General features: G+C 39.5%; 1 protein-coding gene across 21 annotated transcripts in view; it reads right to left on the bottom strand.

The window, feature by feature from the left end:
- The window catches only part of AAK1 (AP2 associated kinase 1), a 259,638-nt gene that overhangs the window by 30,797 nt on the left and 215,260 nt on the right, over positions 1-13,581 (bottom strand). For 12 of the 21 annotated variants that reach the window (XM_007476256.2, XM_007476263.2, XM_007476268.2 and 9 more), the window contains 2 exons: positions 11,592-11,687; positions 2,489-2,590 (listed from right to left, as the gene is read on the bottom strand). The exons of 5 other annotated variants lie outside the window; for them this stretch is intronic. In XM_007476256.2, coding sequence (XP_007476318.2) covers positions 2,489-2,590; positions 11,592-11,687 — 198 coding nt within the window. The remainder of the gene's footprint in view (positions 1-2,488; positions 2,591-11,591; positions 11,688-13,581) is intronic. 4 more of the 21 variants (XM_007476259.2, XM_056813434.1, XM_056813435.1 and 1 more) reach the window with 1 other exon arrangement.

The raw sequence follows: 13,581 nt of genomic DNA, 5'->3' as shown, positions 1-13,581 counted from the left end.
CCACTGAGATGAGTGAAGAGTAAACAGAGAGTGAAGACTGAAGTCAGGAGAGGAGGGGGAAGAGGTTTCAGCTAGGAGATTCCTGATTGGCTGAGGAAAGATTAGCTAGTGCTCATTGGACAAGAATATCAGCACTGGTTACTGCTCTTTAGTACCACTTAGAGTTTCAGAGCAGTGAAGTCTTTCAAAAGTGCCTGTTGCTTTCACCCATCACTTCTACTTCAAAAGGAAAAAAGAGAGGTTTGGCAGCTGCTCGCAGGAGAGGTGTTTGGTCACTGCAGCATTCTGGTGAATAAATGGCTGCCTGGGCTTGTCTGTATTGTCCAAAGAGCCAGTTTAAGGATATCATACTTCTCTGGCTTAAAGGGAATTGCTAGCTAAATTAAGAGGACTGTATTTTCTAGGCATCCTTTTTGGGGTGATTATAAGCTGAAAGGACCTGTAAATGCTTCAATGGTTCAAGAATAGGGGGAAAGTGTATTTCCTTCACTAAGGATCAGAAGGGAAGCAGTTAGAAAAGATGTTCCTGAATGGAAAAATGTTATCAAAGCCTGCAGTCCCGAGTATTAGTTACCTCAAGCACATGGACTTTTCTCCTGTTTGCCACCAGGTTTCTATAAGCATCTCTGAGCTTTCTATAAGCATTCTCTGAGCATCTTCCCAATGGGTGGGAGTGTGACTCTAGTTAATGTATGAATTGTGATATATTTATTAATACTAAATTTACATTCATACAAGTACCTGATTTTTATTTTTGCCTTACTAAATAAGTAAATATATTCAAGATCTAAAAATGGCAACATTTGAGAATTAATGGTTGTGTGAAAAGCAGCATATAGGTAGGGGCTCAAGAGCTAACTAGGACTCAGAGTATTTGAATGGGATCGCGATATGTATTCTGGAAACCAAAACCTGCCAGGGTGAGGACAGGCAGGAGAAAGTGAGCCACCTTTGACCTGTGTGAGAAGTATCAGCCACTCTGGTAAAGAGCCACCACATTCACATGTTACATACACATACATGGAATTGCCTTCATTTATAGGGGACATGGTCAAGAAGTTAGAAAGAATGAAATCCACAATTACTTTAACTAAGACTGTCACATCTAGAGAAGTTACTTTACCTGGGGGCAAAACTATATTATGTCTTAATAGGAAAGCACACTGGATGATCAGGTCAGGATTAAGAATTTTAAGCTAAGAAGTTGAGCTAAATAGGATATGATAAAATATAATAGGGATAAATTTAAAGTCTTTCAGTGATCACCAACTCTACAAAGACATGATAGGGGAGCTGAACCAACTCAGCTGAAAAGGATGTGGAGGTTTTAGTGGACTGAAAACTCAACATAAATCAACAGTGGCATATGACAGACAGCCAAGAAAAGTAATGAGATCTTTTTTTGTTTTGTACTTCCATTGTTATGTCTGATTCTTTAAGACCTCACTGGGGGTTTTCTTGGTAAAGATACTAGAGTGGTTTGCCATTTCCTTTCCCAACCGAGATCTTCAGCTACAGTAATAGAAGTCGAATATTTAAAATGAGAGATGTGACAAACAGCCGAACTGGATGATGCCCTGAGCAGGCCTCACCTCTAGAAATGTGTTTCTAGGAGGGCAGAAATTGGGCCAAAATAGGCACATCAGTCCATACTCTCTGTGTGCCTATGACTGGTTTTTGATCCATGGGCTACATTAAAAACAAATAAATAAACAAACAAACCTTACTTTATATCAGAATTGATATTGTGTATTGATTCTAAGGCAGAAGGATTGTAAGAACTAGGCAATGGGAGTTAAATGACTTGCCCGGGGTCACACAACTAGGAAGGGTCTGAGGCTAGATTTGAGCCCAGGACCTCCTCCTCCAGGCCTGGCTCTCTACCCATTGAGCCATCTAACTGCCTCCATCCCTGGTTTTTGATCCATATACCACATTTTAGGGAGGGCATTGAAGAGCTGGAGAATACACATTAGATCAAACAGGATTAAAAGGGCATTAAGATCAGGTTATATGAGGTTCAGATTAAGTGAAGGAATTGGAGATGGTGATTAGTGAAAAGAAACTTCATGGAGGGAGGGAGGCATAGTAGCCTTATACTGAGTAGACAATAAATGTGTGGATTAGAATCACAAAATTCTTTCTTACATAAAAAATAACACTCATGTGTCCACAATGCTTTTACATGTAACAGTGTGTTTGAGGTTGGCAGTACATAATCTTCATTTTACAGATGGAGAAATGGAGGCTCAGAGACTTGCCAAGATCACACAGCATTAAATAAATGATGGTGGGCTGGGCCTTGAACCCAGTCTTCTTTTCCCTAAGCCACACTGGCCTTCCATGTTTAACTCTGTCTTGTCATAGCTCAATAAAACACTGGATTTGCTAAACAGCTTCCTAGTTCTTTATACAAAACTCTCAAAACACAAAGGCATGCACTCCACATCAAGACAGCGACAGAAAGGGGAAGAGTTATTATTATTACCATTCACAGCATCTGAAGTGCTGCCAAAGGGATCTGCCAGAGGCAAGAGGTCAGGAAGGAGAAGTGAAGTACTGGGAGATTTGAGCCCCTCGATAAGCTTTTCTGGGTTGGAGAGAAAGCAAGGAGAGAGAAGAACATTCAATGAGTTGTCAAAAGTGAAACTTTTCCTCTTTCCTCTTAAAGGTAATCAAAGTTTCTTCACTCAGTTTCAGGAGGGAATCCTAGAACATAGGAACATTGCTAAGAACAGAGCAACCATGAGCAGAAATCAGTGGGTCAAAAAAATACAACTTAGAAAAAAGAAAATAAAAGATATGTTTTTCCAGTATCAAGAGCTAGGATAACGTTAAATTAGTTTAAAAGGTATTTTAGCAGGCAAGAGAGTTTAAGGGAAAGAAACACTGAGAAGTGAGGGTAACCAAGATATTCAGTAGATTCCAAACCATGGTGTAAGGAACCAGTTAGCCTGAAGAACAAAAGATTTGGCCAACCTGGAGTCAGGAAAAGCTGAGTTCAAACTCTGCTTCAGATACTTACTAGCTGTGTAACCCTGGGAAACCTCTGTTTGCCTCAGTTTCTGGATATGTAAAATGAGAGTAACAATACCTACCATCTAGGGTTGTTGTGTGGATAAAATGAGATAATAATTGTAAAGTACTTAGCCCAGTACCTGGAACATTGTAGGTAATGTAGAAATGTCTATTATTATTTTTATTATTATTATGCTTAGCACAGTGCCTGTCACAAAGTACTATATAAGTATATATGTTCAAGTACTGTATAAATATTAGCTATCACCATTATCATTATCATAGCACTTTAGCACAGTACCTTGGCACATAGTAAGTACAAGATAAATGTCGTCATTATTATTGTTGTTATTTTAATGCTTAGCATAATTTCCTGGCACAAAATAAGTGCTACATTAAGTGTTACCTATATAAAGGTTTAATCTTTGCGATATCTAAAGAACTGTCATGTGGAAGAGGGATTAGAATTGTTCCTTATTATTCCAGAATGCAGAATTTGGACCAAAGAGTATCATTTAAAGGAAGGCAGACTGGTTCATTACAGAAAAAAACTATGTAGACAATCAGAAAAATGCAACAGTGGAGGGGGCTATTCCTTATTAGTAAAAGTGGCAAAGCAGAAGCAGGGTCACTACCCATTATCAGGGCTGCTGAGGAGAGTATTCCCATATCAGGTTAGAGATTGGATGGACGAGCTCCAAGGTATCAGCCAATTCTCAGGCTCTATGACTCTAAAATCCACCAAATGTCCATTGCCTAGGTTTCATTTTCAACCTGGATCCAAAGGCAATATTTATACAGCATCTGAGATATATATACAAAATATTCAAACTCAGTACTTTGTAGAATCTAATTTAAATATAATAACAATCATCATTATGTATATGAAGCTCTGATGTTTTATAATTGCAAAGTGCTTTACATCAATCATTCATTATTTTGTGCTATTCTTCCTAAAGTAATATGAACAGAAATAGGGAACATAGCTTGAACATAGCTTTGGACAGAATGTTGACATTAGAGTCAGATGACCTTGATTCAAATTCTTCATCAGGCCCCTCCTAGCTGGGACAAATCACTTCTCATGTCTCAGCGTCTAGCCTATCTCATAATTGTATTTCCTTTCTCACAGGTTGTGGTCCTAACAAAAGCACTTTGCAAACCTTAAAATTTGAGTTATTCTTTTTCATGGGGATGTAACATCTCGATCTAGGAGGGCTCATTGCCTCAGCACCATCATCAGAAGTGTAATAATAACAAGAATAATTTACATTTGTTTGGGATTTTGCAAAATTTACAAAGCACTTTTCTTCCCAGGATGGTCCAGAGGACAATATAGAAGTCATCAAAAGTGTTTAAGTTTAGGAGACCTAGGCTCAAATCCCACTTCTGAAATATTAGCTGTGTGGACAAGCATGTTATTTAATGAGTTATTGCTTTTTCATCTGTAAAAATGGAGATAAGAATATTATTTACAACATTCATTACTCATTACTCACAAGGTCGTGAGTAAATTTATCTATAAAGCTTAAAGAGGGCTCGGCATCGAGGTGTGTGCTTGTGATTCCTGTTTCTAGGGGAGGCTGAAGCTAGTGGATTGCTTGAGCTCAGAGGTACTGACCTGAAGTGGGCTAGAGCTGATCAGTTCTCTGCCCCAAATACAGCACCACAATGGTGAGCCCTTGAGAACAGGGGGCTACTAAGGTGCCTGAAGACGAATCGGTATTATTACTTGTTAAGAACTTGCTCACAGGCGCATAGGCCAAGTAAGTGATAGAACCAATATTTGAAACCATGTCTTCTGACTACAAGATTTGAGAATAAAGAATATCATCCAAAGAAAATTATTTAATCTGGCCTGGCTATTTGGAGGAATAATAAAATGTATAGATAAGAAAGACCTTATAAAACATTCAGGTCGGAGGCAGCTGGGTGACTCAGTGGATTGAGAGTCAGGCCTAGAGATGAGAGGTCCTGGGTTCAAATCTGGCCTCAGACACTTCCCAGCTGTGTGACCCTGGGCAAGTCACTTGACCTCCATTGCCTAGCCCTTAGCACACTTCTGCCTTGGAACCAATACACAGTATTGACTCCAAGACGGAAGGTAAGGGTTTAAAAAATAAAATAAAATAAAACATTCAGGTCAAACTCTTGATAGACTAAAAAACTATACCCTATGGATGGGAAGTAACCAGCCAAAGAACAGAGAGTAAGTGGTGTATCTTGGAGAGATATTAAAGGAAGGAATTACCATGGCTAATGTCTAAAAATAGGAACTATCTCAAGACTGAGGTGCTGTCAATAATAATAATGAGCTTTAAATTTTAAAAAGCACTTTACTTATACATTTAATCATCATGACAACTCTGTAAGATAGGTGCTATTATTATATCCATTTACAGATGAAAAAATTGAGGCCAAGAGAGATAAACTGCCCAGTATCAAACAGAGACAGGACTTCAACTCATTTCAGATTTAACACTATCCACTAAATGCCTGAGTCACATTAACTGAAAATAGAGCCAGCATTTTTGGCTTCCATGTTGTTAGAGGGAGTGGAAGAGTATGTGTTACTTTAGGAGAATGATGCTGTTCCCATGTGAGTCTATGCCAAAATGATATGGCTTGACAGGAGCAAATCCCTAGGGTCTACTTGTGCCTCATTGCTTCAGTTATGAGCTCTGTAAACAAGAGTTGTAATCTCAGATCAGACTAGCAACTCTTAGGTTTTATCTAATAGTAGAGAGAGAAAGGAGAGGGATGGGGGGAGGAAGAAAGGGAGAGAGACAGAAAGTCAGAGAGAATAGGAAAGGGAAGAGGGGAGACAGAGAGAATGGGAAAGGGAGAGAGAGAATGAGAGGAGGCAGAAGAAAGGCAATAAAGAGAATGGGGGAGTGAGAGAGAGAGAGAGAATAAGAGAGGGAGCTAGAGAGGGGAGAAAGAGAGGAAGAGATGAGGTGAGCAGGAGGAGAGGGAGAGAACACTGGGTTCAACTGTTTTGGCCAAGAGAACACATTGGTCAAGAAAGGTCCAAGCTAGGGAATATGGTAGAGAAAATGCAGAATCAGGAGCCCCAAGTGTGAATAAAAGTTCTGATGCTTCTAAGCTATCTGACTAAACAGGGAAGTATAAGAAAAGAATTAAGAGTGAGAGAATTTGAAACCTGACCGTTTCTTATAAGTTTGGACAAATAACTCCCCCTTTTATGAACGTTTCTCTCTCCCCATCCAACTCTGTAAAATCAGGAGAATGAAACAGAAAATCTCTGTGGTTCTTCCAAGTTCCAAGTCTTATGTTCCTGTCACTTAAACTCACTGGGCCTTAGTTTCCTTGTCTGTAATATGGGAAAAATAATACAGGTATCTATCTCTTCCACATTATGGGGGTTAGAGACCCTGTATCTCTGTGATCTGTGAAATCCACAAAAAAACAAAACAAAACAAAAAAACAAAAACAAAAACGAACTTTTGGCCCTCTCTTTGTACCAGAAAAAAAAAAAGTCTGAAATTTTTCTTTTTCTTTTAGGGAGTGTAGTAAAATCTGGGTTAAGTATTTGGTCATATACTATATGTAGGTCAAAGTTAAGCTGTCTTTATGTTTCTAGCCTTTGTGTGCCATTTGCTGGCTTTCATATTCTTTTCAAGAACTTTTTATCTATTTTAACTTTTAACACAAGAAATTATGTATAGTTAGTGTATCAAAAGATAAAATATGTTGATATTACATGATACTATACAAATATTTTATGCTCTTCTTAATTTCTAAACCTTTTTTGTACTGTTTGTTGGCTTTTACATGTTATTTATGGCTTCTACAAAACTCCCCCCAAATGCCCACTTAATTTCTTATGCCAACCCACAATATGTTGAAACTTCAATGGGGTAAGTCGTGATGTGGAAGGGATACCTTTATTTATATTATCAATCTCAAAGGATTGCTTTGAAAAAAGAGTTTTGTAAGCCCTCAAGTACCACATGAATGGGAATTGATATATCAAGCCCTGGGAGGACAATTCGAGCAGTTCAGGGAAGCCTCTGATATGAAAAGTTCCCCAACACTGGTCTTGCAATTTACTTGTTGTGGAATATAGAAAAATAATTATTTTTCCTTTCATTCCTAAAAAACTTTCTTTTGAGGCATTGTGGACATGCTGCTTTCAATAGAATGCTGGGTAGCAGCCCAAATCCCTCCAAGTTGAGAAACTGACCCTTAGTTTCTATACCTGGGATTGAGCCAAATAATGTGTGACCCTCACAAATACAAATTATTATTCAATAACTAAAACTATATTACATAATTTTACATTATAAATAAATAAAATATTAAGCAGTAACTAAAGCATCTATGATATGGTTCAGGTAGGGGGTCCTCCCTCTACAAAACAACCTGCATCTCCTCTATGACTTAACAGATGGTATAGAGAGTGACTGTTGGAGAAAAACTCATCACCATAGGGCCAACCTAGTGATTAAGTCTCTTCCAAATCTGCTAGCTGGGGTAGTCTTTGGATCACCAGCTGTTTCAGCATATTAAGATTTGCCAAACCTTGTGTCCATTTCCATAGTCTTTGAGGACCCAGGCTCACTTTGATGCCTTGACAAAGTACAAAAGTAGAACTTTAGAGAAAAAAATTATAAAATGACTCCTCACATGTCTAGAGCACTTGAAAGTCTACAAAGTGATTTCTTCAGCTAAAGAATAAAGTATTATTAAACATTTCCTGTTGGTACAGACCTGTGATTTCATTGTTAGGGAAGGGTCCAGACCAGCAGCTCATCTCCCACTTTTGGTGTTAGGGAGCTGCCCAGTCTTACAACCAGTATGTGTCAGTGGTCGAACTACGCCATAGATCTTTAAAAAAAAAAACAAACCCTTACTGTCTTAATATCACTTATAAGACAGAAGAGTGGCAAGGGCTAGGCAATGTCTCAAATGAAATACTCTTACCCTTCTCTATCTTAAGTAAGGGATTTATTGGGGAAAATAAGGAAGGATAAGATGGAGGTAAGAGGGTTGGGGATTTCCCTAATACTACAATGAGTCTCAGGTTGGAGGATGATGGAATATTTCAATTTGGAGAAATGGGCTGATTGGTCTGGAAGTTCAGTCACTATCACAACAGAGCAAATCAGAGAGTGAGATCTGGACTTTTGTCCTTCTTTCTTCTGTCTTCAAAGCCAAAACCAGCTTTAGACTTCAGTCTCTAAAGTCAAGAGAGAACAGCTTTCTTCCCTCTTTTAAGCCAGAAAAAGTTTCAGACATCAGTTGGTCTGTCTCCAACTGCTTCTCATGGTCAGATTCCAAAAAGAATACTCTCGTTTGAATGACAGGTCAACAATCTCAGCTGTTCCCAAACTCCTGCTACAAAATCATTCTCAATTTCTCACTTCCACAGGTCACCAGCTAATAAACATCAGATACTGTATTTAAACTTCTATCTGCTGATTCCAAGACTAGGGCTTTTTCCATTCCACACTCTAAATGGGTATCTTTGACATGAGAATGATGCTGACTGACTCAAGGTTAAAAAAAAAAATCTAAAAACTCTGGAATTTCTGGTTAAAAAAGGCAAATTTAAATAAAATGTCAGTATGACAAATATATCTCCCGTCTCAGGGTTGATCTCAGCTGAAACAGAAGCCAAAATGCATTGTGGGGAAAGAAAAAGGGGGAAAAACAATCAGTGTGATGATCAAATATCTAAGTGGGGTCAAATCAAAATTATCCTTGCCACATGCTTGACATTATTTTATTTTTAGAAAAGAAGGATTAAAAAAAATCTCTGGCAACTCTCAGCAGAATGGCAAGGACAAGAAAATGTTTTTCTAAATGTGCATTACTTTCCATTATTCTAAACCAAGTGTTGGGTGGTTTTCTTCCTTTCTTTCTTCCTATTTGTAATTTCTTTCTAGTTTTATTTCTCATATAACGTCAAACTTATGTATTGGATAAAAAGGCAAATATTGGAAAAATGCTTCTGACCAAAAACTGCTTTTTCCCTCCTCCTGGAATTCAGACAAAGGTGAGATAGAGATAGAGATAGAGAGATAGAGATAGTGGAAGAATTAAGTTTCTAAATGGTACAGTAGTGTAAAGGAAGCCTAAGTAATGAAGGGTTCTGTTGCCAGTGCACTTTGCTTCCCAGATTTCTAATGTTCCAACCCCTTTGCCCAGTGGGATGTATTTCAGGGTAGGGAGAGAATGTCTCTTATTAAAGTGGGAGAGAGAAATGAAAAATAGGGGAAGCTAGGTGCCTTAATAGGGAACAATTCTTTTTTTTTTTTTTAAACCTTTACCTTCTGACCTAGATGCAACATGTATGAGTTCCAAGGCAGAAGAAGAGTAAGGACTAGGCACCTGGGAATTATGTGCCTCACCCATGGTCACACAGCCAGAAACTGTCTGAGACCAGATTTGAACCCAGGATATCTCCAGTCTCCAGATCTGGCTCTCTGTCCATTGAGCCACCTAGCTGCCCCAATTAGTTTTAATTCTAAGTCTAAGGTAAGGGCTTAAAAAACAAACAGAAAAGCAAATGCAAACCTCATTCAGGCAATCAATACCAATGAAAGTACTTTTAATGATATTTATAAGACATTGGCCTCAGAATATTTGGTCACTGTTCACTTTTGTTGTGGCATTAGGTATTGTTTGTAAAAGAAAAATCTCCTCTAAAGGCCTGGTCTAACCTGTTTTATTAAATAGAAGGTCTGGGTTTTACAACTGTTTTAGGCCAAATATCACAAAGTTGATTCTTTCAGGAAAAAGAAACCTAGCTAATCTATAATCTAGATTACTGGGATAGGAAGATTTGTGAATAAGGTCAAAGGGGAAAATGGAGAAAAAATCATCTTGGGGTTGAAGAGAACAGAATTGTGATTTTGTTGATGTAGAGAACTACTGGGTGAAGAAACCCCTTCTACCAATGCAGATCTGAAATTCACCATATTTAAGGCTTGACTGCAGCATCAAAGAGTTAAATGACTTGTCACACAGTCAGTGTCAAAGTTGGGACTAGAACCAATTTCCTGACTAAAAGGCCCAGTTATCTCCTACATCCTGTTGCCTCTCCACATCATTCACTTAAGAAAAAAGCGATAAAAAGGAAAGTGGACTTCTCTGCCCCTAGGGGAGGGGGAGGGAAGGGATAGAATTTTTGGTATTTAGTTCTCCTCCTTTCATACCACCATTATGCACCCACCCCAGATCTCCCTAAGTCAGGATGCACAAACCATTTTTAGCTTTATAAGCCATTTCCTCATGATCACAGAATCATAGAAAGTCAAAGCTGGAAGAGGTCTGAAAATACAGAATGTTAGGGGCCAGGAGGTATATTGGTGACTTAGTCTAACCTGTCAATATCCGAGGGAAAATAGGACACTTCTGGACGTGAAGGCAGAGGGGCACAGATGATGGCGTATGCTGTGATGGAAAGATGCCCCTGGAGGGCTCCTGTCACCTAGCCACAGCCTAGGCTGGGGACCAATTGTTCTTCAAAGAACCGGGGGTGGGGGAAGGGGGCCAAAATGCATTTGGGATCAAACCAAACTCAATATGATGGCTTGTGGTGAGCATGAGGGATGTGGGGGGACAACTTGGGGCTTGGGGGACTGTTGTTCCTGGAACTTGAGCCTCTTCTTGGGCACATGTATTGGTCTAGGTCACTGCTCATAGAATGTTAGGGTTGAGAGACAGGGTTCTCATCTAGTCCAACCTGTCAGCATCCTCACTGATTAGAACAGGGTACCACACACATCAGAATGGGCAGAACAGGCAGGTCAGAGCCATAATATCAGCTGAGCTTCCTCCTGATTTCCCATCCCCAGAGAGGGAAGTGCCTGATCATGGACATCAAGCATTAATAACATAACCCTCTCATTTCCCAGACGAGGAAAATGAAGATGTTTTTCTGCTTGATTTTAGAACAAAAAATTTGGAGGAAAGGAGGATAGGAAGAGAAAGAATGAAAGAATGAAAGGAAGGAAGGAAGGAAGGAAGGAAGGAAGGAAGGGAATGAAGGAAGAGACTGAAAGAGAAAGACAGAGAGAGAGAGAGAGAGAGAGAGAGAGAGAGAGAGAGAGAGAGAGAGAGAGAGAGAGAGAGAGAGAGAGAGAGAAGGAGGGAAGGAGGGAGTGACTTGTCCTGAAAAGTTAAGTGACATGTCCAAGGATAAGCTGACTAGTAAGAAGCAGGGACAGATCTAGAAACAAAGTTTCTTAATTCCTAGAAGTCAGTGTTCTTTTTCCCCATCAGCCTGGTATTGCTTAGAAAACTGGCAGAGGTTCTGGTAATGAAGACAGGTGAGTGAATATGCATATGGGACTGTGTTATTAATTTATTGTGTCCTCATCCCTCTGTGGATGCCACAGAGTCATTGCTGATACTTCCTTGAAACACCATCCTGGGAATGGTACTTTCCCTCACTGGCTTTCATTCTAGGTCTCCTATGCCCCCCAACCCCTCCAAATTAAAATTCCATTCTTGAGAGGTTGAAAATGAAGCTTGTGTAAAACAATGTGGAAATGGTTATTTGTCACCACGTCACCCAGGTGTCCCCTTCTTGTTTTCTTTACCTGGCGCATCAGGTGCTGAGAGAGGGATGAAAGGGTCAGACACGTTCAGAAGAGGAGGACTCACATCCAGACCAAGCACAGCTTTCGTTGTTTCAGCTGGAGGGTGGGGTAGTGAACAAGAATAAAGGGAGGAAAAGATGGAGAAAAGCAGAAAACATCAAGACACCATATAAGACTTTCCTGTCCGGGGAATTTACTCAGCAGCCAACAAGGCTGCCTGTGATCTGAACTACAGCAGTAGTGGAAGAGGGAGGAGGGAGAGAGGGAAAAACAGAGAGGAAAGATAAAAGGGAAAATCTCTGTATACTTGAGCCAGCCACACTGCAGTGGCTCTTCAGTATTTACAATTGGATCTCGGAATACGTGGCAGTCACCATAGTGACAATGGCAGGATATTTACACAAGCCCTTGAGTGCCGGTCTTCCAGGAGGCCTCCTCTGACTACTAACCCACAGGGATCACTCTCCCTTCTTGGAAGTTCCACAGACTTACTGGCTGGATCACCTGCTTGGGCACCGAATTGTTTCCTTATTTCTACATTTCACAGATGACTGACTTCCCTGGCCTGGGCACTTTTTATTGATGAGATCGCACCTCTTTGTGTAATCATAGAAGTCTTCTACAATTTTCTGCCATGTTTCCCAAGATTATCTGCTTCCTGACTGACGACTGTCTCCTCAAGAAGACCTTTAATCCTGAGATGTCATCTCATGTAGGCTGACCACATCAGAGGGGGAAAGCACTTTAAGAACTGAGCTAGGCACAGTGATCTGTCTCCAGCTAGTAAGATAACCTTGGCATACCATTAAAAGTCATATTAAAATATAACAGTCATTAACAAGCATATATGTAAGCATGTGCTATGTGCCAGACACTGTGCTAAGTGCTGGGCATACAAAGGGAGGCAAGAGACAGACAGTCCCTGCTTTCTGGGGAGACAGCACACAAATAACTATAAACAACCCCCCAAAATGCATATGGGATCAACAGAGAGAACAAACAGAGGGAAGACACTAGTCTTAAGACAGAATCAAGAAAGGATTTTGTCAGAATGTGTGATTTTAGCAGAGACATGAGGGACGCCAGAAAAGAGGAGGGAATTTAAGGCATGCAGGAGAATTGATAAAAATACATGGAGTAGGGAGATGAAGTCTTATGGCAAGAACAGGAAGGAGGCCAATGTCCAGAGCTGGAGTACAGGTATGTTTCAAATCTGAGACAAATGTGCAAATTCATAGAATTTTAGGAGCAATGTGATATAGTGCAAAGGGCACAGGCACTAGATTCAAAGGGTCTGCATTCAAATCCTGCCTTGATGCTAATTATCTGTGATTTTTTTTCGTCACTTAACTCCCTGACACTCTTTATATAACACAAGCAGGTTTGACTAGATGGCCTCTGAGCCCTTCAAGTTTATGAGCCTTTTTTCCATATAAATAAGTCTTAAAACAAGTGGTAGAAAACTCCAACTGAAATAGAGGCTATCCATCCCTACATAAAGATCCCAGTAGGTTGCATCATGACTTAGTTTTAAAATATGTTATCTATGTTTTATGTTACTTTTATATTGTTAAATATAACTCAATAACATTTTCATCTGGTTTTGGTCCCCCTGCCCTTAGAAGTTTTGCAAGCCACATGTGGTGGACACCTCTGCCTTAAATCACAATCTAGTCATGGTGGTTTTTAAAATCACGTCCAGCCAAAGAGGCCCAAATACTTGGAAGCCATATACTTTTTTAAAAAAATATTTTTATCATTGTATTTTTATATAAATGATTTATTGGATAATTCTATCTCTTTTATTCCATGAATGAAAAACATTGTGAAAAGGGTTCCATAATCTGCCAAAAGGGGCTCATGACATTAAAAAAAGTAAAGATTCCCTTACTTGGCCAACTCTTCCATTTCCACAAATGTGAAAAAAGCTCAGAAGCTGGTACTTATCTGAGGTTATCCAGTTTATCTGTCATAGTATAAGAAGCAAAGC

Source organism: Monodelphis domestica, chromosome 1 (genome assembly GCF_027887165.1).
Source record: "Monodelphis domestica isolate mMonDom1 chromosome 1, mMonDom1.pri, whole genome shotgun sequence".
NCBI lineage: Eukaryota > Metazoa > Chordata > Mammalia > Didelphimorphia > Didelphidae > Monodelphis > Monodelphis domestica.
The sequence above is the reverse complement of the archived record's forward strand: the minus strand, read 5'-3'. Positions and strand labels throughout refer to the sequence as shown.